The 25,165-nt window shown below is 45.3% G+C and overlaps 1 protein-coding gene across 6 annotated transcripts in view; it reads right to left on the bottom strand.

Annotated features, from left to right (window-relative positions):
* Window positions 1–25,165, bottom strand: part of SPECC1L (sperm antigen with calponin homology and coiled-coil domains 1 like) — a 122,684-nt gene that overhangs the window by 40,947 nt on the left and 56,572 nt on the right. For all 6 annotated transcript variants that reach the window (XM_022551428.2, XM_030764314.2, XM_089894792.1 and 3 more), the window contains 6 exons: window positions 23,675–23,748; window positions 22,409–22,584; window positions 17,599–17,762; window positions 16,244–16,335; window positions 11,572–11,662; window positions 1,307–1,390 (listed from right to left, as the gene is read on the bottom strand). In XM_022551428.2, the coding sequence (XP_022407136.2) occupies window positions 1,307–1,390; window positions 11,572–11,662; window positions 16,244–16,335; window positions 17,599–17,762; window positions 22,409–22,584; window positions 23,675–23,748 (681 nt within the window). The remainder of the gene's footprint in view (window positions 1–1,306; window positions 1,391–11,571; window positions 11,663–16,243; window positions 16,336–17,598; window positions 17,763–22,408; window positions 22,585–23,674; window positions 23,749–25,165) is intronic.

Below are 25,165 nucleotides of genomic sequence, written 5' to 3'. Positions count from 1 at the left end.
GTCCTATTTTGAAAGCGTAAGGCACTACGCCTTGTTGGAATTACGAAAGTCCTGAGAACTGGGAGGTGGAAGCAGCCATTGCAGCCGTTGAAAACGGAGCCACAACAGAAGCGGCTTTCTGGCCGCGATGACGTGAGATGCGAGACAAGGCTCCTGACCTCAGAGTCCCTCACGTCAGATGATGCTGGAAGCGAGGGAGCCATTACTGCACCATCCCAGGCTGGCTGTAATGCAATCATGCCAAACACCAGTAATTTCCCCCGGATGACTGGAACTGCACCCTTTCATTGACTAAACTTCTCCTGATGATTTTAGGATAGCCACAGCAGACTATAACTCGGCAAAAGCTAAGAGGTGTGTTTAAAGATCGAGAGGAGACATGCTTTCTCCTATTATAAGATCTTATCAGAATGATCCACTTGCATATTTGACATAATTTTATAATTATTCTGCCTTTTCCTTTCAATGTCAGCTCTCTGTATGCCTTAAATCGGCAGTTTCTTTTAAGTGGTATGCTAGGAAATTGGATGAGAACACCTTTGATAATTTTATAGCAAACAGAGGAAACAGACTGAGAAAGAATCAGAAGAACTCTGTTACAGGAAAAGGCTCTGGATCTGGGCTTTGGGGGTGGTGATTTTGGCTGGACTTCCCACTGATTTAAAGACCCAGCTAAGATGTACAAAAACTGTACTAACTTAAATCCACATACAAGTGGGACATTAACCACAGGAGGCAGGGTTATAGGAATCTCTCCTTTCCTGGTCCAATTTCTAGTTGAGCTATTAAGGGTTAAAAAAAAGGCCACAAGGGGAAAATAATATGAACACTGATAAACTGAAGAGTTAGCTCTAGGAGACCAAAAAAGTAAGCCCATCAAATTCATCATTGTAAAATGGCTATAACACTGGAAAAATCTGGCTTCTGGAGAATTTTTGGTGTGCTCTGAAATAACCCTTCAAAAACAGTCATGACACATCTTGTGATAAATATTTTAACCTTTCACAGCTACCCAACTTTGTATGAACCTATATTTTCAGTGTATCTTCTAACCCACTCTAGGCACTTAATGAATAATTGTTAAGTGAATGGAACTATCTAGCTCTTATTTTTTATTTTTGAAATCAGGGCCACGAAATGTGATTTCTATGAAATGTGTAAGATACAATAGGGGAAATTTAGAGTGAAAAACAATCAACTAAAGAGGCAACTAAGGTTAAATAAACCTAAAGAGAAAGTACTCGGTACCATCACTAAAACTTCTGGAAGAATCTTTTTAAAAGAAATTTCAGATAAAAAGTATTACCTGAGATGGTCTTGGCACTTTCCATGGCAGGTACTCTCGGCAGAGAAGCAGGTCGGCTGGTTGAAGATGTTCTTAGTAGATGCTCTGCACAGGGTGGAAAGCGTCACAGTAAAGAGACCTGACCCTGAATTTCAAGAGGCAAAGGCAGCAGGAAGGTGAGTTTTGCTCCCTTTGCCCCTGAGGCTCGTCTGTCCCTCCTTCCCATCCAGGGCACCTCAACGGCTCCCCACAGAGTCCCCTATACAAAACAACTCCCATAGACAAGGACCAAGGGAAAACATCTCATTCAACTTTTATTTCTAGGGATGAGACATGCAACACAGATGAACACTTCTAAACCACCGACTGCTACTTACCTCTGATGCAATTCAACCAAAATTCCAAGATCCCCCACTGCATCTAGGTCTAAAAGTACAAACTAAATCAAAGCCTTGCCCTGTGTGCCTACAGTTAGTGGAGGAGCCATACGTGTCTACAACCAGAGACAAGTCAGGATGGAAACTGGAATAAGAGAATGATAAAGCACTATCAAGCCACGAAGAGGGATTTCCCTGGTGGCACAGTGGTTAAGACTCTGCACTCCCAATGCAAGGGGCCCAGGTTCGATCCTTGGCCCGGGAACTAGATCCCACTTGCATGCCACAACTAAGAGTTCACAACTAAGGAGCTGGCAAGCTGCAACTAAGACCCGGTTCAACCAACCAAATAAATAAATAAATAAAAAGATCTATCAAGCCACAGAGGTAGAAGCCATTTGCTTCGACTTCAGGCATCGGGAAGCCTTCAGCAGCATAATGACATGAATTAGTCTGTCAGATGGCTGGCTTCACTAATGGAGAACAGGGCTGGGGAACAGTATTCAGCCAGATGACATTCAGAGCAGAGGTAGAAGGACATTCAAGTTAGAGGACAATAAATCCCAGCATGGCTGAACCACGGGGCAGGGGGGGAACAGAGAGGGCAGCAGGGGGATAGCTCTAAAGCGGGGATATGGCTAACTGACAAGAGCCTCACTGCCTGGCATGTGGACTTCAGTCTGAGGGCAGCGAGGACCCTCAGGAGGGACACAACCAGATCCTGCCTCCCCGTCAAGGGCACAGCTCCGCCTGTTCTCGCTGAACACAGGCTGGGTTGGAGTCTCTGAAGTTCCCCGAGCCCTGGCACAGTGGTTCCCTTGCCCCCTCAGCCCGGCCAAATTCACCAGCCTTTGGGCCCAGTCTGACACCCCTTCCTCAGCACCTGCTCCCCAAAATGGGTGCCCCAGACACAGGCTGGCCCGCCTCTGACCTCGGTGACAAGCCCAGCGAGGCTGTCACCAGGCCAGGACAACAAGCAAGGAAGGCTGGATGTGTCCCGCCTGGTCCGGTGTGTCAGGGACATGTGATGGGGCTGGGCTAAGTGAAGACAGTTAGTCCTGTCTGAGAACAAACACACTGGACAGGGAAAGGCGGGATCAACCAGACACCAGTCAAACAGCCCCATCAGCACTTCGTTTTAAGAATTAACAATTTAAAAACTACTCCCTCTCAGAATATCATGATGTCAAAAGTAATGGCCTATCACAGTATCTTTCAAGGAGAGCACATCTTTCATGCCAAATGTGTTTTCTAAGCGTGTGAGGACTATGTGGTTGTGATCTCACAGCAGTCTGGAGGGAGGCTCCAGAAGACAGGACTCACACAGCCCATAGCCACTACGCCTTTCTTATCCTGAACCAACAAAGCCTCGGTGCAGAGCCCACCAGCAAGCATCGGTCAAAATTCTGAACTCTGTGGTGCTTGCACTCGTCTTCACAGGAAGAGCACATTATGCACAAAGACTGACAGACAAAGCAAAGTTCGTGGAACATGGCAAGAGTAGGAAATAGGAGTCAACATTTTAAATTTAGTCCAAATGTCCACTTCACAGTTACGAGACTGGTCATGTCCCTGAAGCCTTCATCTCCCAAAGAACACAGCACATGAGGAAAGTGAGGACAGATTATAGAGACACACGGGTCAGAACAAGGAGGGTGCCAGCCGAGAGCAAGCGGGAGGCGCCCCATCTCCATCTCTGCCACTGGGCACATGGAAGGTGCGCGACTGAGGCACGGTGCACAGACCTGCCGCCCACCCGGTGCAGCCCGCTCTCACTGCATGTCTAAGGATCCAAATCCGTCTCAACTCAGTAGACAGTCCCTGGCACAGGCCTACGCTGCCCTTCTGAGAAGGTACAAAAAGGCACTGTTCGGAGGCACCTTCCAATGGGCACAGCGCTGCCTGCCGCTCCGGGTGGAGTTCTCACTGCTGCTTGCGACACCAGCCACGGAACGAGCACAGGCCCCTCTGCTGCTGCCGCAGCGGCTAGATTACAGCTTCACGTCAAACTGCCGGAGAATCCCTCTTTGGGAAATAAGATTAGTGTGTCACAATCAGACGTGGCAGGCAGAAGAGAGCTGACGTTACAGTAATCAGGTCTACTCTATTGCCATATGGAGCTATTCTTGTCTTTAATCCATTCATTAAACAAAAACCACTTGGGTGTCCATGACTTGCCAGGCACTGGGCATGATGCAAAGGTCAGAGAAAGGAGGAAAGAAGGCAGCAACTTGCCCTCCTGGAACTCAGAGTCTACAGCGGAAGCCAGACATTTAAAAAATCGCTGCGCGTGAGGGATGCAGGAAAGAAGCAGTACAAGGGGCTCTGGGAACACAGCAGGGGACGTGACCTGCTCTTGAGAGGAGGTCCGGAAAGGCCTCCTCGGGAAACGACATCTCAGTTAAGACTAGAAGGATAATTAATAGCTTTTATACAGGCAAAGGAGAGCGTGTTCCCAGCACAGTGTTCAGCAGACACCAAAGAAAATCTAGGACAGCAGTGCTGTGAGGGCTGGCAAGGCTGGAAGGCCAAAGCAGGCCAGGCTGAAGAGTGTGGCCTTCACCCACTGGCAACATGGAGCCAGTGATGGTGTCTCGGGTGGACATCCTTCCAGCTGCAGGGGGTGGGAGGGCAACAGTGCATGCAGGGTGATGAGTTATACCCAGAGCAGAGAGCAGAGAGCCTGGACCCAGGTGGTACCAGGGGAGATGGGAGAAGTACACAGGTTCAAGGGCTCTTCAATGAGGCAGAATCAACAGACTTGCTGACCACCTGGAAATGGTGGAGATAGAAAGGAGGTTCCACATACAGAGATAAGAGAGAAGAAGGGGACTCTGGGAGGGAAAGAGATGAGGACACATGCAATTTGAGGACCCAATAAGATATCCAGGGAAAGATGTGCAGTGCAGGTTTGATCCCTGGTTGGGGAGCTAAGATTCCACATGTCTCGGGGCCAAAACACCAAAGCATAAAACGGAAGCAATATTGTAGCAAATAAAGACTTTAAAAATGGTCCACATCAAAAAATCTTTTATAAATAAATAAATAAAAAGAAATAAAAATAGGAGCCTAAGGATTTCCCTGGCGGTCCAGTGGTTAGGACTCTGAGCTTCCACCACAAGGTGCACGGGTTCGATCCCCGGTCGGGGAACTAAGATCCTGCAAGCTGCGTGGTGTGGCCAAAAAAAATACAATAAAATACAAAATTAAAAAAAAAAACGACTCTTAAAAAAAATAAAAATAGGAGCCTAAATACCCAACTTCTGCTCATTGAGGAGTAGTTCCAAACACACTAATGTTCCTGCTGAAAATAACTGTTACATCTTGAAAACATACAAACATCAACTACTTAAAAGCACTGAAGAGAAACTAAAAGCAGGCAGAAAATGAAAGAAATCTGCATTTGGAAGGAACTGGCACTGGGTGAGTTTCCTAGTTTTATGACTATAGGTGTGAGTGTAGGCCCCACCTGAGGCCATACAGGGCAGCTGAAATTTGGTAGAAAACCCAGGGTCTTATCATTGCCTCGAAGAAGCAGAGGAGATATCTCAGGACAACCAAAGCTGCTGGAAGGCAAGGGGGTTGGGGAAATACCAGAAAGGAAAGAATCACAAATTTTGTATATAAACTCTGCTCGTATCCCACTGACCTCTGAAATCCACAAGCACTCAGATTCCAAGGAGTTGAATTAAGGAAAAATAGCTGAACAGTTATTTCAACTGAAGGAAAGAGGTTAGAGTTTGAGGTGAACCAAGTTAACTGCTTGTTAACAAAAACCAATTTTCTGCAGAGGAACAAGACAGAATTCAGAATCTCTACAATGTGTGATTCACACTGCCCAGAATACAATCCAAAATTACTAGACATACAAAGAAAAAGAAAAAGTGACTCATACTCAAAAAAGAAATGGAAACCCACCCAAAGATGACTTATATGTTGGAATTAGCAGAAAAGCATTTAAAGCAGCTACTGCAAATATGTCCAACATTATAAAGGAAAATATGTTCTCAACAAATGAATAGGAAATCTCAGCTGAAACTGCTGAGACAGTATGAGACATGCCCTTCCTGAGATGCAATGCAAAAGACAACCTAAAGCTGAAATTAGGGCAGACACAGAAAAATCCTCTGGAGCACCCGCCCCACTCTAAACGCAAAGTATCACCAGAGCAACTGGAAACCTGCTGTGCACTGAGGACATCACAGCAACAACAAAACTCAAACCCAGCCCAGCTCCTGAGCAGATTAACTCAAACTCCGACATTAAACACCTAGAAGGAAAGAGGTGCCCATGTCAAGGCATAAAACTGCTGTCCTACACAAGATTCCCAGCTTTCAACAATTATAAAATATACAAAAAGCAAGAAAAAACAATACATCCAGCTCACTGCATCAGGACAGCAAGTAATCAATAAACCAGACTTGGACATGGCACAGATGCTGCAACTATCTGACAGGTCATTTAAAATAACTATGATTAATTATGTTAAAGCCAACATGCAACAGTTACAATTTCCTATTTGATTTTCACTTATAGTTGCCACCTCTCTGCTGAAATTAGACAAATAAAACTGTGAGAACCACATCTCTGGTTCTCAACTGGGGCAGTTTTGCCAACATACCAAGGTCTTGAGGCATTTTTGGTTGTCACAACTAGGGGAGTGGGGTGCTACTAGGGCCTTACCAGCTAGTGGGTAGAGGCCAGGGATGCTGCCAAACACCCTCCAATGCAGCAAACAGAGAATGAATTTTGTGCATATACTTAAAAAAAAAAAATCAACCGGAATTGTGGGTGGGGGGAATGAAATGCAAACTGTGATAAAACTAATCTAACTGTATTACAAAAGCATGACCTAACCACAACGAGAGAGAGGTGAAAAAAGGAGCTGACCTAAGTAACTGTGAGAAGAATGTTGTTTCGAGTGGAGACTCTCAGGCTAAACACAAAAAGGACTGTACACAAACACTGCACTCTGGTACATTTGCTTCTCACAGGGTACGGTTTAGCAATTTTGAAACTACTGTACATGTATAAACTCATGATTTTTGATAGAGAAATAATCATCACATGTGTACGTATGGGTTGGTGCACATACATACAGTCTTCCTGGCTCTGTCCAGAGAGGAGCTGGAGGAGGTGAAACCTCAGTAGTAATGGGTACGCCTCGCACCCAGATCTCATTTTCTAAATACTACTGATTCCACAGCTAGTGCAGGGGAAAAAACAAGCCTGGATCATCTGTGGTGCCCCAAAGTAAGAAAGTGCTTTGGCACTTTGGTGGGGTGGGGGATGAAAAGAGCTCCCAATGATCAACGTTGGAATAACATGAGCAGCAAAATAAATAATAGTAATAGACTAACCCAAAGAATAAAATAAATGTCCATGAGTCCATACTAATACAAATAAGGGCTATAAATATAACAATAAGTATAATAATATAACACAAATGATTCCTTACAGGAAGAATGAGGAAACAGAAAATCACCGCTACAGCACAGTACTAACTGCTGCAGGCAAAATGCACAAACAGATGCTAAAATCAGTGAGAGGAAGTTTAAGCAGGAATAGGATATTTATTATTCACTAGCAGACAACCGCTTCAACCAAGTGATCCAGGTCACGTCACCAGTAACAGGACACATCAACATCACGTGCCCCTGACGTGATGCACGTAGACAGGCACATCACCTTGTGCTGCCCTTCCCAGCAGTACGTAACCTCAGCCTAAGCAGGAGAAAACATCAGACAAGCCCACCTTGAGAGACATTCTAAAAAATAACTGACCAGTACTCTTTAAAGTGTCAAGGTTCTAAAAGACAGGGAGGGGGAAAAGCTGCTGCAGAACGGTGGAGACTCAAGGAGGTAAGACAACTCAGTGCAAACTGGGGTCCTGCGTTTGATCCTGGAACAGAAAAGGGACAGCAGTGGAACAGTCGGTGAGATTCAGAGACTGCACTTCAGTTAATAACATTTCCACGATATTGCTTTCCTACTTTTTTTTTTTTTTTTTTGGCTGTACACGGGCGTCTCACTGTTGTGGCCTCTCCCGTTGCGGAGCACAGGCTCCGGACACACAGGCTCAGCGGCCATGGCTCACGGGCCTAGCCGCTCCGTGGCATGTGGGATCTTCCCGGACCGGGGCATGAACCCATGTCCCCTGCATCGCAAGGCGGACTCTCAACCACTGCGCCACCAGGGAAGCCCTTGCTTTCCTACTTTTGATAACTGTTCTATGGTTATGTAGTTTGTCCACATAAGGGAAGCTGGGTGAAGGATTTTTTTTTTTTTTTTTTTTGGCCTTGTGGGATCTTAGTTCCCTGACCAGGGATCGAACCTGTGCCCCCTGCAACGGAAGTGTGGAGTCTTAACCACTGGACCGCCAAGGAAGTCCGTGCGTGAAGGATTTAAGAGAAGTCCAATACTTCTATAACTCTTCTGCAAGTCTAAACTTATCTCAAAACAAAGAGTTGAGAGACAGACAGAACACCTTAAACAAATAGTGCAATGCATGCTTATTGCAACAAGGTACTGACTGCAACTTACCTTGAAACACATTTTAAAAAGATGAACTGAAGGAAAGATAGAAGGATGGATAAATATGTGATAAAGCGAACATAGCAAAGTGCCATAGAATCGAGGTAGTGAGATGCGGATACGTGACTTCTTTCCACTTTTCTGTATGCTTGAAATTTTACATAATAATATGGAGAAAATATGGGAGCCTAGATGGTTTGGTTTATCAAGACAAATACTAAGAACTACAGGGAAGGAAAGACCTTTGGAAGTGAACAGATACCCATTAGGCTGTAAATACAGGAGGGTAGCATTTCTATCTGAATTTCTCCTCGAAATTTCCCAGCTAGGGCTGGATCTAGGGCTGGGCCAGAATCTGACTTAGATCTACCCTTTGGAGAATGCAAATTGCTGTGAAACTTTTAAATAAAAGGTTCTTTTTATTTTAATTTAAAACAAAGATTTGGCTTTCTAGTAAAACCTCCTAACTTTGTATCACATTCATTACATGTACCTTCACCATAAATAAATTTTTTCAAAATAACGAATTTTTAAAAAGGTTTACATCTCTCTCCTCAACACAGTTTAGACAGATGATCACAGCAAGAATCCCTTTACAGAGCATGACCATCCTTGGACTAATCAGCCCTCTCGGATCCTTGTGCATCTGAGCTGATGGCACCAGCACCACACTCAGGTCCCACTGACGCTGGGCAACCCCAGGCTCCCCAGCCATCTGCATCGCCCAGCCGAGGTCTCTGCTTGCACTGGGCCTTCGAAGATCACTGTGCAAGGGGACAGTGGGGGCAGTGAAGACCCTCCCAACTGCCTGTATCCACGTGCCTGCTTAGGCTACAAACACCAACTCATATCTTATCTACAAATATTCACCTGTCATGACCCAGACCACAGAATTCAAATGCCGACAATACCAACAAAAGAGCATTTGATTCGTCCATTTATAATAAGATCTCTGGTCTAAAACATTTTCCTGCAACTGACATACAAGCACGATGAAAAACAGAAAAAAACCCACACCTTTTATAAAATACTTAACTGGAAAAACCAACAAATTATCCAATTTAAGTATAGTAGAACAAGAGGCAGCACTTTTCAAGTTTTCAGGAATGAAGCCATTGAAATTTTCAACCTGAAAATCACAGGCTGTGTTGTGTGACTTCGGCCAGGACAGAAGAGACAATCAGGGGAGAAAAGCACCTCCAGCAGAGCTCAGAACTACTCTCTTAACTGGCATGGAGAACCACGGTGGTTTTTTATGACCTAGAAACATTTGGTTGTTCTTAGTTTTGTAAGTGGTTTCTTTCCCTAGTGACTGTTTAAGATAAAAGGTTACACTATCAACAAATTCTCAGATACAAATTCACCCAAGTGTATTTCCCTCTCTCTTGTATTTGCAGTTTCAACTAAGCCCAGTTAAGGCACCAGAACAGACAGAAGTGGAGAATGTGGCCGGCACTTGCAGGCAGACTGCACACACAATGTGCCCAATGGTGTTATCATATGACCATTACCAATAATAAAAAGAAGAGAGCCAAAAAGAGGTTTAATTCGGCAGAGCCTCAGAGACACCTAACACATTTTGTCTGCGTCTTCAATAACCTTGGCCCGCAGACCTTCCACACCCACCTTCCACCTATAAAGCCAGGCTAAGAGCAAAACTAAATGGTAATCTCTGCCCAGTTTCCCAAACTTGTCCCTTCCTAAGAATCACTTGGGGTACTTGTGAAAATGAAGTTTCCAAGCTCCCTTCCTGGAGAGTCCATGTCAGCAGATCTGAGACGAGGCCCCGGATTCCACATTTTACCAAGTGACTCAGGTAAATCTTATCAACAGGTAAGTTTGAGAAACACCACTGGTGCTGGCAAGGTTTCCCCAGTAACCCTTGTGCTGCTGTGGGCCAGTCAAGATGAGTGGGGAAGGTAGCCTTGAAAGGGGAGAAGCCCCCTTCGGACGTAGTAACAGTGAGTACAGACAGGAGAGAGAGGCCCTGGGCACAGCACCCCTCACAGGCCAGGCAGGAGGACTGAGCACAGGAGACGGAGGAGGAGATGCAGAGTGGGCGTGAAGGACACCAGAAAGAACATCCAGGGGTGGGTGGGCTCAACACGGCCAGATGCTGCCCACAACCACTGACACCGTGGACCACAGCAGCTCGGGTGGACAGGAGAGGGTACAAAGCTGACCACAGGGGTAAGAGAGCCTTGGGAGAGGGAGCCAAGGCCCTGAGCTAGATGTTCACGATGACCCCGACTTACACAAGGAAACAGCATCCAAGAGGTCAGCAGCAGGACCCGTGACCACACACACAATCCCTGGATCCATCTGGGGGCCAGGGTGGGAACTTGGCACAGATGTAAAGGGAGACTTTAAACCATCCACACTTGTTCCCTTAGCAGGAGGACCTTCCGAGGGGAGAAAAGAGCTCAGGCCACAGCTAACACAGGAACCAGAAGCTGAAGCCGGGATGGAAGGCAAGTCTGCAGGGGCAGTGGCAACAGCACTGTCCTGGGCTCCACCGTCCCCCTTGTACGCAAACTGCCCACTGAACCCCATGCCTGGCAGCCCCCCGGAGCCCACAGAGCCAGTCCTCTCTCCCCCACACCCAACCAAACTGCACAGTTTCAGCCCCAGAGCCTGACTCCCACACCAGGAGCACAGGAGGGGCCCAGCCTGCCCAGCCAGGAGGGGCCTGGGCTCCGGAAGGTGTCACACCTGTCGGGCGTCTCCACACCCACCCCAACCAAGTGTGCCTTTCCCAGCACCTGGTCCAATGCCCAAAACCGTTTTTCCAAAGCACTTACTTCAGCACCACACGTAGGGAGGCAGTGGGGGAGAAGGACCCCTGACCTCAAAAGGCAGAAGCCTTGGGCTCGGGTGCTGGGGCCGCCATAAAGAGCCGCGTGGAAATGGCACTCGCTGAACCCCAGCTATCAGAGGCTTTTCTTTCACAAGTGACGCAGAGCACAAAGACCAAAGAAATGGGCTCTGGAGCCAGGCTGTCCGGGTCTACTGTTCTTAACTTAAATGTCAACCTGTGTTTATGAGTTATTTAACTGTTTGAAGCCTCATTTTTCGCATCTATAAAATGGGGTAACTATACACGCCCCACGAAGAACTGTAAAAACAGGGCCTGGCAACAGTGTGGACTCCCTGTCACGCTCGTGACACTATGAAGTCATCTTCCAAGATGCATCTATTAACAAACAGTCTCCTCATCTGTAATTAAGACATGTTATTAGTAAACCTGTGATAAAGATGTATATCAGACTGGTAGAAATAATGTCACGAATAAAAGAAAAACAAGTTAGTTAGCCCCAAAAGTCAGATGAACAAAAAAATTAACAACAAAAGTGAAATACTGCACACGAGATGTACCTTGAACAGGAATTTCCCCGTAGTTTGGTCTCTTATCTGACAGGGCTGTCAGGGGTTTAGATGTAGAGATTGGTCCACTTATGGAATGTCTCTGAAATCATAAGACAAACAGTGTCCATATTAGGTTAAATCAGAGCTGGGTTTCACAGAGTAAATGTTGCAGAGAGTAAATATTTAGTTACGAATTTGCATAATTCCTTCCACACTATTACAGTAAGACTGAAAAAAACACACACACTCCCAGAGGCATATAATGTGATCAGTATACTATTTTAAAATGAACACAGAAAGATCCCACATGCCCCTCACTCGCCAATCAGCAAAATCCGGATATGCTCCTTTAGTACTTGGATTGGCCATTCATGCCCCAGTACCAAATGGATCTCACTCTGTCACCTCCTCACTAAGTTTCTAACACTGCTGCCGGGCACAACCTGGCACCTTAACTCAGCGCCAGCTTGGTCACCGGCCTCCTCCCCTCCGGTCTCATACGTACACGCACCTACCGAATACTTGAACCCTCTCGGCTCTCCCGAGCCACCTCCCGCCACCTCTGTGTGATGCCCCAACACCACCAACTACTCACTCCCGCCCACAAGGACACGCTGTTCACCAGCTCTGGGCTCGTTCTCATGCTTCTTTCCTCAGCTCTCCCAGCCCTTTTTTATCCAGCTGAATTCTGACTACTCATTCCATAGTCCCAGCAGCAATGTGTGAGAGGGCCAGCCTCCCCACACCCTCACCAACACTTGATACTGGCAGTCTTCATTTTAGCCATCCCGAAGGTGCGTACTGAGATATCATAATGGATTTAACTTGCGCTTCCCTGATGACTACGATGTTGAGCAACTTCTCATGTGTTTACTGGCCATTTGTGTATCTTCTCTTGGGAAGGGACTTTTCAACTCTTATGTCCGTTATTTATTGGGTTGTCTTGAACCAAGAGGACAAACAAGTCTTCTCTGAATACAAGATTTTGACAGATAAATAAACTGCAAATATATTCTCCCCAGTCTTGTCTGTCATGTTCTTAATATCTTTCAGAGAAGTTTTAAATTTTGATGCCCAAGCTATTAATTTTCTTTTATAGTTCATTTTTTTGTGTGTCCTAAGTAAATTTTTGCCTTGTCGAAGGTCACAAAGACTTTCTCTAATGTTTTCATGTAGAAGTTCTGTAGTTTTAGCTTTTACATTTAAGTCTATAGTCAATTTCAATTTTTATGAATGCCATGAGGTAAAGGTTTTTTTTTTTCTTTTTTTTTCCATATGGATATCTAGTTGTTCTGGAATCCTGCTGAAAGGATTATCCCTCTCCCACTGAATTACCCTGGCACCTTTGTTGAAAATCAGCTGACCTATTTCTGGATTCTCTATCTATTCTACTGATCTAAACTTATGTCAGAACCACACTGTCTTGATTACTCTAAGTGCTAACATCAAGTAGTGGAAGTCCTCCAAATTTGTTCCTTCCCCCCCACCCCCAGATACTTTGGACATTCAGGGTCTTTTAAATTTCCACATAAATTTTAAATTATACTATCAATTTCTACAAAACAGCGTGCTGGGATTCTAAGTTGGATGAATTGAATCTACAGCTCGATGTGAGGGAGAATTGCAAGATCCTAACAAGACTGAGTCTTCCAACGCATGAACATGATGTATCTTCCCATTTATTACACCTTTAACTTCTCTCAGCATTATTTTATAGTTTTCACTACAAGGTCTTGCACAATATTTTATTCAATGTATCACTAAGTATTTCAATTTCCAACTGTTCACTGGAGTGACTGAATCTAGGAGATAGCAAGAGGAGTCCTCAGACAGAAGTGAGTTTTCTCACCACCTTATCTTGTAAGGGACAGCTCATCACTTTTGCCACATTCTGTTCATGAGAAGCAAGTCACGAAGCCCAGCCAACCCTCAGAAGGAGTAGATGACACAAGAGCACAGCAGCAGGAGGCATGGATCACTGGTAAGCAGTTCAGAGACTGCCTATCCCGTTACTAATGGATCTCCTTGGACCTTCTGAGGTTGTTTTTAAGGTCATTTAGGGCAGATCTAGAATAGTGTTTACTCTAGGGCTATTTAGTTCCACTTCACAGAGTGGTCACTGAGGTCTCTAATGAATGCTCCAAGTACTCAAAGAAGTTTTTCCACGGTGGCCAGTAGGAACTCAAATGATCCCTGCTCTGTGTAAACTATGGGAAGCATCTGTCTGCCAGATTCCTGGTAACTGATCTTTCCTGCAAAATCGTTCTTGCTCAGCCTTGAGGGGTTCAACCCATGTCTACACATGTGCAGACTGGCACTCAGCAAGGACTCAAAGGGAGGCCTATGCAGAGCTCTAGACCTTTTCTGCATGGCTCTCTCCTCCCAGGCACCCTGCCCCCAAATCCCAGCCCTTGTTCTCCCTGTACATTGATCTGTGTCTCCTCGGATCCAGCTGGCATTCCCTTCCCTGCTCCATGTGGGTTCATCCTCCCTGCTCACCATCTGGAAAAGCGTGGGCCACAGTAAGGCTCAGCTTTCTTAACTTTTCTCCAAAGATTTCAGTCCTGCACCACCTGTCCTACCACGTATGAATGTAACTACTTCCTACATTCTGTCCAGCCTTATAGCTGTCTGTGGTGGCAGAATAATCCAGCCCTTGACTCCCTCACAGCCAGAAGTGGAATTCCCACTCAGGGAGTTTTGAAAAACTAACAATCCTAATCTTAGGCCCCATTCCCCAGGGATTCTTGTTCACTGGGATGAAGCCTGGGAATCTACGTGTTTAAAAATTCCACATGACTTTTGCGCACAATTAGGTTTGAGAAGCACTGTGCTTAACTAATCAAGTACTAAAAAGCTACTGAATGTGGCTTATAATTACTAGTTTTTTTTCCAAGTTAGAGAGGTGACATTTTTTACCTCTTATCTTTACAAAAGTTTACAGAGTGACGCCATGAACATTAAATTTCAACTGACAAACACTATTTAGAGAAACTTCACCTTATATCTTGCACCTTCATCTGCTTTCATTTATATCTTCAACTTTTTTTTAAATGTTATTTTTGATTCTGTTTTTCTTTCTTTTATTAAATATTTATTTATTTATTTGGTTGTGCCGGGTCTTAGTTGCGGCAGGCAGGCTCCTTAGTTGCAACATGCATGTGGTATCTAGTTCCCTGACCAGGGATTGAACCCGGGCCCCCTGCACTGGGAGCGTGGAGCCTTATCCACTGCACCACCGGGGAAGTCCCTATTTTTTAAAAATTAATTAATTAATTAATTAATTAGGCTGCGTTGGGTCTTCATTGCTGTGTGTGGGCTTTCTCTAGCTGCGTCGAGCAGGGGCTACTCTTCGTTGTGGTGCGTGGGCTTCTCACTGTGGTGGCTTCTCTTGTTGAGGAGTACGGGCTTTAGGTAAGTGGGCTTCAGTACTTGTGGCACATGGGCTCAGTAGTTGTGGCTCACGCGCTTAGGTGCTCCACGGCATGTAGGATCTTCCCAGACCAGGCATCGAAGCTGTGTCCCCTGCATTGGCAGGCGGATTCTAACCACTGCGCCAGCAGGGAAGTCCCTCTTCATGTCTTTAGAAAGTTTGATTAATCGAGTATATAAAAAGCTCATTATAGACAGAATATGGAATTCCCTTTGCCTTCCTTTCAAATTAAGAGTATAACATCTTCTACATAAACGTAAATGCAAAGCCACAACTTGCAACATTACAAATGCAGAGGGAGAGCACTTCTACCCTAAACTTTACAAAGGAAAAGGTTAAAAAGTTCACTCACAAAATACACAGCCAGTAGTTAACACCTACAAAAGTCAGTGCTCAGACAAAATGTTCTCAAACCCAATCTTTCAGGGGAGAGGTGCAGCCAAGGCTACCCTAGATCACAGGGGACTGGGTTTTAGGCTACTCTCACCTACGTGGAGAAACTCCACCTCAGCTACTGTCCCCAAAGTGGCTCACAGCAAGGGCATAGTGAGAGGGCCTCCTGAGCTCGACAGTCACGCCACCTGCCCTGCTTCTGGTCTGCACTCCCACAGTGGCAAGAAGGGCACCTGAGACACTTGTTCATGCAGCTGGGAATCCGCAGACGTGGAAGCGCAGACACGGAGGGCTGACCATACATTATAAGTGGATTTCTACCTATGCAGAGGGTCAGTGCCCCTAACCCCCCGTTGTTCGAGGGTTGACTGTATATTCTACTTAGAAAGTTATCTTAGTGTAGGGGTTAAAAACATCGTGTCTGAAGTCATGCCACCCAGGCTCAAATCCCAGCTCGAACGCTTCATTGTATGACCCTCAGCAAGCTGCTTAGCCATTCTGGGCCTCAGTTTCCAGATATGAAAACTAGGGATAAGAATAATACCTAATAGCCAATAGAGGTGTCATGAGGATTAAATGAGTTAACGTTATAAAGCATTGGGAACAGTGTAGAACATATAATAAGTGTTCAGTAGTTGTTAGCTATCACTATTATTAGAGGATTTCAGAAGAATAACATACTTGACATTAACATAATTTATCTTAGGGAATTTCACAGCAACCTAGGAAAACAATCGCAACTGTATCCCTCAAGAGGCAGCCATTTGCCCCCCATGCCATAGTGTAGGTGACTTTGAAAAGGACAAGCTTTCAGAAGCTGGGACCCCCAGAGCCTCCATGGTCACAGGCACTTACCTGCATGGGGGAGACGGCTGCCGCAGGGGGTGTTTTCATGGGACTTGGACTCAGAGGCGTTCGAGGAATTGCAGCTGTAGCAGGGCTGGGGACTAGAAAAACAACACACACACAAGTAAATAATGAACACAACAAGGTGCAGTGCAAGCTTTCATAACTGCTCTCTCCTTAAGGGTTCACCCCATGAACCAGCGCTCGCGGCTCCCCTGGGAACGGGAGACACCTCACCTCCTCAACACTCACGGCTGCTCCGTGCAGCCGTCCTGCCGTCAGGTGGACTGTCTGTTCCTGAGACTACTTGTGTTTATTTCCAACCCTGACCATGCCAGTCATTTCACTTTTGTTATTTAATTACACGGTTAAGTGCTCCATAAACCAAGGAAATCAAAGTACAAAAGCTCCAGGATGAGTGTTTCTGCAACTGCATCAGATGAGAAGCCTGACGTGCAGTTCGCGGCATATTAAATGAAGGAACGCAGGGCTCTGCTCATCTTCCCTCACCTCCTCCTAAGGAGCTCGTCACTTCCCTCCACACGGATTTTCACACGTATTTCATTTAGTGCAATTAAATGTGTGTAATTGTCTGCTCACATGTCAGTCTCCCTCTCTAGACTGAGCTGTTCAAAAGTAGGATCCTGGGAATTCCCTGGTGGTCCAGTGGTTAGGACTCAGCACCTTCGCTGCTGGGGCCCGGATTCGATCCCTGGTTAGGGAACTAAGATCCCACAAGCCGCACGGCGCAGCCAGAAAAAAAAATTAAATTAAAAAATAAAGAGGAGGCCACTGAATGAGCAGTGGATGGTGTGCCCCTACTGATGGAGAGCAGAGCAGGTGTGGGTGCGGGAGGCCAGACCAAGAGGCCTTGCTAATGGGTCAATGTCAAGGTGAGGAAGGAGGATTGAAGGAAGAAGGAAGATTCCGAGATTTCTGGCTTACGTGACTGGGTGGAATGGTGCTGCCATTCACATGGGGAAAGATGGAAGTTAAGGGACAAGATCTGGTTTCGGACGTGAGAAGATGTCTGGGAGACACCTGGGTGTCAGTGTTAAGTAGCATCTGAATACACTGGGCCTGAGGAATTCAGAGCAAGGGAGAGGGCTGAAGTCCCACATCTGGAAGTTCTCAGGCACAGAGAAGACACATCTGCATGGGGTAAGGCCCAAGTCTGACTCCAAGATCTCTGAGGCTGAACAGATCCCAAATCTCCTGTTAAAATCCACCTTGCAGGAAGACTAACTCACTAACATCATATGAAATGTGATGAGACTCAGAGTAAGATGGTAAAGAACATCAACTAGAACAGAGAACATGTGGTACGTGAACACGACCGCCCGCTAGGGCACAATGGATGTTACCTTGAGACGCACTGTCGAACGACTTGATGAGGGTTTTCACCGTAGGGGTCGGCTCAGAGGAAGTCGAGGACCTTCTACTCAGCCCCATCCCCTGCCTCAGGGCTGCCAAGTCTCTCTCAACAGCATTCATGTAGTTATACACCCGGCCACGCTCCTCCTCTTGCCTGAAAACAGTACTGAAATCAGGGCATTTTTGTATACATACTAGAAAATACACATTTCCCCTTCCCAACTGAGAAGTATTAAAAAGTATCAGTTAAAAACAAGAAAATAGTATCAGTTGAGCTGAGTAAATTACCTGGTCTAATATTCTTATTTGCTTGGTGAATTCCAGGAAATGATACTAAAATTTTTATATCAGGTTATCCTAACTAGGTTAAGTAACCATTAGTTTCCATTTTCATTTGTGTAAGTGTAAGGTGAGAACATCAGTAATCAATTAGCAGTAAAATGGGAGGTGGGCTCAGAACTAGGGACTGTAAGGTTCTGTGCTGTGGAGAAGGCCCTTCCCAGGACAGTGAGTCTGGGAATTCACAGCACATGCAGACAATTGATACCTGCTCTATCTAACATGCCATGCATAGGCGTGGAAATACAAAGAAATGAAATCAAAGCCCATACTCTTAAATTCTTTTTTAAAAATGGTATAGTCACCAAATAGAATTTCTACAAAGGGGGAGGGGGGAAAGCCTGGACCCGTATTGGTAACATGAATCTCCTACATGTTCAGTGTGAGTCAACTAAAAAAATCAATTCCACTTCATTTCTGGAAAGCTCTCATTCACTGAGCAAACACTGAAGTTTACATCTGGAAAGAGATTTCAGCTGCAGAGTTTGCATGTGTTATATAACTACAAGCCAGTTCATACTGTACAAAAATTAAGCCAGTCTGTAGGAAAATTTGTCTTTGGTGGGCATTTGGCTCTTATGACAGAGTTTTTTTGCCAAAATGCCTCATGCTTGGACGTTTTAATAAAGAATGTACAAGAGCCATTATCCAACTTTTTGGTCGTAGAGCCCTTTTCCACTCTTAAAAACTATTGAGGACCCCAAAGAGCTTTTGTTTATGTGGGTTACAGAGATTGACATTTACCATATTAAATATTTTAAATATTTAACTCATCTAAAAATAAACTCAGGGCTTATTAACATAATTAACATATTTTTACGAAAAACAACTATGTTTTCCAAATCAAAAAAATTAATAAGAAGAATAGCAATGTTTTTATTTTTTTTAATTTTTTTAAAAAAAATTTATTTACTTATTTGACTGCACCGGGTCTTAGTTGCGGCATGTGGGATCTAGTTCCCTGACCAGGGATTGAACCTGGGCCCCTGCATTGGGAGCGCAGAATCTTAGCCACTGGACCAGCAGGGAAGTCCCCAAAATAGCAGTGTTTTAACATTTCTGTACATCTCTTTAATGTTTGGCTTAATAGAAGACTGTCAGATTCTCGTTTCTTTTGTATTCAATCTATTGTGACATGAAAAAAAGCAGGCCTCACACAGATATGTAGTTGGAAAAGGGAATAATATATATATATTTTTTCTTTTAATAAATTTATTTTATTTATTTATTTTTTGGGCTGCACTGGGTCTTCGTTGCTGCGTGTGGGCTTTCTCTAGTTGCGGTGAGCAGGGGCTACTCTTCATTGCGGTGCGCATGCTTCTCACTGCAGTGGCTTCTCTTGTTGCGGAGCACGGGCTCTAGGCACGTGGGCTTCATTAGTTGTGGCTCACAGGCTCTAGAGCACAGGCTCAGTAGTTGTGGCGCACAGGCTTAGTTGCTCTGCGGCATGTGGGATCCTCCCGGACCAAGGATCGAACCCGTGTCTCCTGCATCGGCAGGTGGACTCCTAACCACCGCGCCACCAAGGAAGTCCAGGGAAGAATATTTTAATGATATTAAAACAGGTAACTATGGCTATTCTTCTTTGATAAACACTAAAACACAATAAGTGGTAGTAACTTATAAGTTAGTTAAAATGTGGAACCTGAAACCATATGAATGAATGAAATTTTCCTACTCTGTCCATCTCGCACTTTTAACGCATATGGATTCTTTACCCACCCAGGATTGGCTGACATCATGCCCTGGTCATACGGAAAATACTGGTTCACAGAGTTACATGGATTTTCCAAGTGTCGGTGCCTGTCATTAAACAATTTACTCTTTAGGGCTTCCCTGGTGGCGCAGTGGTTGAGAGTCTGCCTGCCGATGCAGGGGACACGGGTTCGTGCCCCGGTCCGGGAAGATCCCACATGCCGCGGAGCGGCTGGGCCCGTGAGCCATGACCGCTGAGCCTGCGCGTCCGGAGCCTGTGCTCCACAATGGGAGAGGCCACAACAGTGGGAGGCCCGCGTACCACAAAACAAACAAACAAACAAACAAACAATTTATTCTTTACAAGTCTCTTGTTAATATCACTAGGGATCTCATCAGGAAACTCTCTTTATGGGGAGCTGCTGAGCTTGCAATGGCAGATACAAGTTTTCCAAAATCCTAACATTCACTTAAAAGCCCATGTTTTATCATTGGTACCAAACACTGTTAGTTGCTTCCTTGAAGTGACAGGCTCCCTTAATCATTTTCAAGAAATATCCACCAAACACTAAAGTCTGAATACCAATAGCTTGTGTCAGTCATTCTCAAGTAAAAATCTTCACTCCATGAAAAATGAAAACAGCACAAACTCCAGTGACACGCAGTGCTCTCTTCCAGACTGCTGCACACCTGGGCACACAGCTGCAGATGCAGCAGCAGCTCCTTACGCGACTTCCCACCCATCTCATAGGACCTTAAAAAGAATACAATGGGGGGGCTTCCCTGGTGGCGCGGTGGTTAAGAATTCGCTTGCCAATGCAGGGGACACGGGTTCGAGCCCTGGTCCGGGAAGATCCCACATGCCGCGGAGCAACGAAGCCCGTGCACCACAACTACTGAGCCTGCGCTCTAGAGCCCGCGTGCCACAACTACTGAAGCCCGCACGCCTACAGCCCGTGCTCTGCAACAAGAGAAGCCACTGCAATGAGAAGCCCACGCACCACAACGAAGAGTAGCCCCTGCTCGCCGCAACCAGAGGAAAGCCCGCGCGAAGCAACAAAGACCCAACACAGCCAAAAAAAAAGAATACAATAGGGGACTTCCCTGGCAGTCCAGTGGTTAAGATTTCGCCTTCCAATGCAGGGGGTGCGGGTTCAATCCCTGGTCAGGGAGCTAAGATCCCATATGCCTCACGGTCAAAAAACCAAAACATAAAACAAGCAATATTGTAACAAATTCGATAAAGACTTTCAAAAAACAAATGGTCCACATCAAAAAGAAATATTAAAAAAAAAAAAAGAATATACTCAAGGACCAAGACAGAGTGATATTACTAATTTACTGCTTCACCAAGGACATCTGTAAGGGAAACCTGCATTTTGAAAATGAGAGTGGCTGGTGGGGAAGAGCACAATGACCACGAGTACAATTTGGTGCCAAGGCCTTGATCCATCAGCAACTGCCGTCCACCATCTGTGCAAAAAGTCAACACAGTGAAGAGGGCAAACAGCACGTCAGCATTATTATGAAAACAGTTTGACCTCGAAGAGCCCCTGAAAGGGCCCTGGGGACCCCTGGGTCTGTAGACCTCACTCTGAGAACTGCTGCTCTACACAATGCTACTTCTCTCGGGGGCACATCCTTTAAGTATGTGTCTCAAACACTGACAGGCTCTCGGGAGCCAGTGGAACAAGTCTCTCAGAGTAGAATTTCAGTCACTTGGGCTACCTTTCGAATGGAGCATTTCTATTCATTCAGTGGTACAAAGGAGGAAGGGTAATGTACTAGTGGAGAATTAATAATCTTCCAACTCATTCCTCCGTGTTCTGCTTATTAAAGAAGCCAAAGAAAAATGGTTTAACAATACTTCCCACTGGGCATCCACTAGACCTAGGCAACAATAAAATAAGACAGCTTTTCCAAGTTGGCCTGTTAAATATTTTTCTAAATTTTTTACCTAGGGCTGCTTAAGAATTGTTCAAAGTAATGAATAATCAAATTCTTCACAATAACCTCAAACTCTACTGATACTTAATAAAAATCTCAAAAACCACTCTCCCCCGCTCACAGATAGAATCTCACTAGGAACTCAGAGCACATCATCTAAGACTTTTTACGGGTTTCCAAAGAGCTCTATGTTAAATGGGAAAATACCTGTGTGTATTAAGCATAAGACAACTCCTCAAGCAAGCAGTGGAGAGAAATCGGCCTGTATCCTTCACCCGGGTCTCTAAAATACCTGCTAATGGACACTGGCCGTGGCCCTGAGCGCCATCCAGGGGTGTCTCACTTCAGCCCTACAACAACTCTGTGACACAAGCAGGACTGTGTCCACTGCAGAGACAAGCAAACTGAGGGCCTGAGCGAGCCCTCACACCCAGCAGAGGCAGAGCTGCACGGGGCCGAGTCTGTCTGCCTCCAGGGTCCACGCCCTCCGTGAGGAGTACAACCCAAAGAAGAGCAACGGGCTGGGACAGGGGACAGAGGACTGGCGGGAACCACAATGGACCACATGCCGGCAGCCACTCCAACCCCTCCAGAGTTGTTGACTACGGACACTGACAACAGCTCTGAAAGGCCACAGAGACCACACTACTTTACAGGGGTCACAGAGTGAGGCCGGAAAAGGTGAGTAACTTCCACTGGACCCAAACTCAATCACACCAGTGTCAAGCCTATGTTCTTTCCATAAAACCACATCACAGAACCGCGACTCAAGTGCTCCCTATTGAAACATAAGTACAGAGCTGGTTTCTCAAAACATACTTGCGTGACTTTATTTCCTCCAATTCTTTTGTGAGTTTCTCATTTTTTTCTTGAGCCTCATGTAATCGGCGCTTCAGATCACCAATCTCCTCTTGGGCTTCAGATTTAATGTCATTTGCGATGACCACCGCTGTCTGGAGATCAGCCTGAAACTGCCGCCATTCTGCTGATTCTTCCTACATTAAAAAACCAAACTTCTATTTCCAAAAGAGAGCAGTAAAGACTTATTTCAAAGCAATAAAATGTGCTTATGATTAGATTGCTGTAATGCACTATCTCAAATGATGACTAATTTCTTTTAAATCCCAGAGAATTGCTATTACCTATTTCTAACAGAAAACGTAATTATTTTTGGTGAATGTGTTCTTAGTGAGGAAGAGAGTTTCCAGCTGATCTGCCTACTGAGGCATCAGGCACTCAGGGTGCTCAGTATTAACAATGATAATGTCAAGCCTCCCTTCCTCATGGCAGGTATCAAAGTTACTCTTACGAAAATAAACACAGCATCCAAAATGTACGTCTGAAAAGCTCTAAAAGGTAGATAAATGGTGTGTGAACCACACTGAAAGATTTTACAGGGAAAAACTATAAATATTCTGACACCAAAAACTAACAGGAAAAAAAAATCAAAAGTAAAGGAAAAGGAAGAGGAAGCCAGAAGAAAAACACTGAATTTAATCTAGGCAGACAAAAAATCACACAAAGAGAGGAGCTGAGGACCTGTACAGCCTGCTGCTTCCCGCAGCCTCTGTGGCCGGGCGTGCTCCCCAGGGCAGCCCCTCTCCCAGAGCTACAGCTGCTGACTGGGCCCAGTGCCCACCACCCCAAGGCAGCCTGAGCAACTGAGGCACAACCCAAACTACGAGTCCAGCTTCCCTGACCCTCTGCATCAGAGCAGAGCATTGCTGCCGTCGGCAGGCTGACCAAATCCACAGAAGACAGAAAACTCACAAGAAAAGCAGTTTAGTTTGGGACGCTTCATAATCCAGAGCTAATAAGCTTTCTTTCCAAAATATAACACTCGCTTCCTAAATCCCTCTTTCTAAAGTTACCACTCATCAATTACTAGTACAATCTTGCAACCAGTATCTAGCATCAGTCCCACTCTGAAGTGACAGCAGTAGCTTTCTGCCCAAAGCCCAGTGGGCTCAGTATTATAACAGTATCTGAAGCTTCAGATGAAGGAGTGGGGTCAACGACACCAAAGTGCTCAACTTTCAGAAAACTGTGCTTTCTAATGAGGTAGTATGTGAAGATTTATCCTACCCGAAGTCGCCTGTGGAGTGTCTTGATTTCTCTTTCCATGTCATGTTTTTGGTCCTGGAGTTTTTTAACTGTATCTGAAAAGACCACAAAAGTTTAAATATTTATTCTTACAACTGTGTTCGAAAGGAATAATATAAAGGGAGGAGGTACTTAAATATGACATTCAGAAAGTCATCCTGCCCAAAGACTTTTTATTTTTAATACAAAACTTTAAAAGGAAAAAGGAATGTCCAATCCAAGTATAAACCAGTATTACTTTGTAAGGAAAATATCAAATTTAAATCACAAATTCTGGATGACTTCCTTCCTCAGCCTCTTAATTCTGAAACAAAAAGTTAAGTAAAATCAATTGTTAGAAACACACACACATTGTTGGCTCATAACCAATCAAAACAACACTGACTGCAATTAAAATGGGAGATTTTAATCAAAAGGGTTATTAATCTAAAGTATTTTTGCAAGCATCACTTACTTTACATGCTGGAATAAATTCCAGAAAAGTGGTGAATTAGTAAGATGTTTACAAACTTAATTATTTTGTAACTTGGGGGAGGTGCTATTTAATTCTATGCAAAGTCTTTCACAAAATAAAGGATTAAGTAAATCCATTTCTCAAATTATTTCTAGCATAATATGAATTTCCTTCCAACAATGTCATGCACTGTGAACATCTGATGGGCACCACTACTATGCCAAGGCCGATCTAGACAGAGTGGGGCTGCAAAGATGAAGACACAGCCAAGGCCAGTCCCCTGGGATCCAGAAATGTACAAGGAAGTCCCCTTCTATTTGGAGGTTCTGCTCAAAAGCCCCTGCGTCAGGGGAAATGCCTGGGGAGGGCACCATGCTGGTGCTGCTGCCCAGCGCCTCCCCACGGCTGGTCACTCCGACAGCTCAGGAGCCCATCACTGTCTCTCTGGTTAAGCACCAGAGCAGGCACTTACACCTGGTGACAAACACTCTGACTTCACCGACGCCCCCCTGCAGCAGAGCCCTGTCCTTTCTGTGTTCCGACTCTGCCTTACACAGCCTTGTTGCTGCCACTGCCAACAGGGGTGCGTTTCTTCACACAGTGGCTGAGCACACCTCAGAGCCAGGAGCCACATGCCGAGGTTGCAGCCCCAGCACAGGCAGGCCTGTAGAGTAGAGCACGTGTATAAGGTCACAAGCTAATGGAAGCAGAAGAGAAAGCAATCCTAAGGTCATTACCTAGCATCAAGTGTTTCAATATTCCATTGCCAGAACTTAACTGTTTATTGTCAGGGATGTCAAACCATGGACACTGGTGTTTCTGAGTAAACATTCCCCCTACTCCTTACACGTAGCAGAGGGAACCCAGGCACAGCCAGCACCTGTGTGCAACAACATGTACCCAAAACACCTCTTAGGCTGTTAGCTTCCAATCAAGACCCTGAAGTATGAGCAGGCTGATGCTTTTCCTGAGACTGGTCCACGTCTTCCTTCTCCGAATTCCACGAGGAACCTGCTCTG

The sequence above is a fragment of the Delphinapterus leucas genome, chromosome 14 (assembly GCF_059928025.1).
Source record: "Delphinapterus leucas isolate spDelLeu-1000000601 "Yukka" chromosome 14, BTC_Dleu_Yukka2, whole genome shotgun sequence".
NCBI lineage: Eukaryota > Metazoa > Chordata > Mammalia > Artiodactyla > Monodontidae > Delphinapterus > Delphinapterus leucas.
This window is presented reverse-complemented; position numbering and strand designations above follow the sequence as displayed.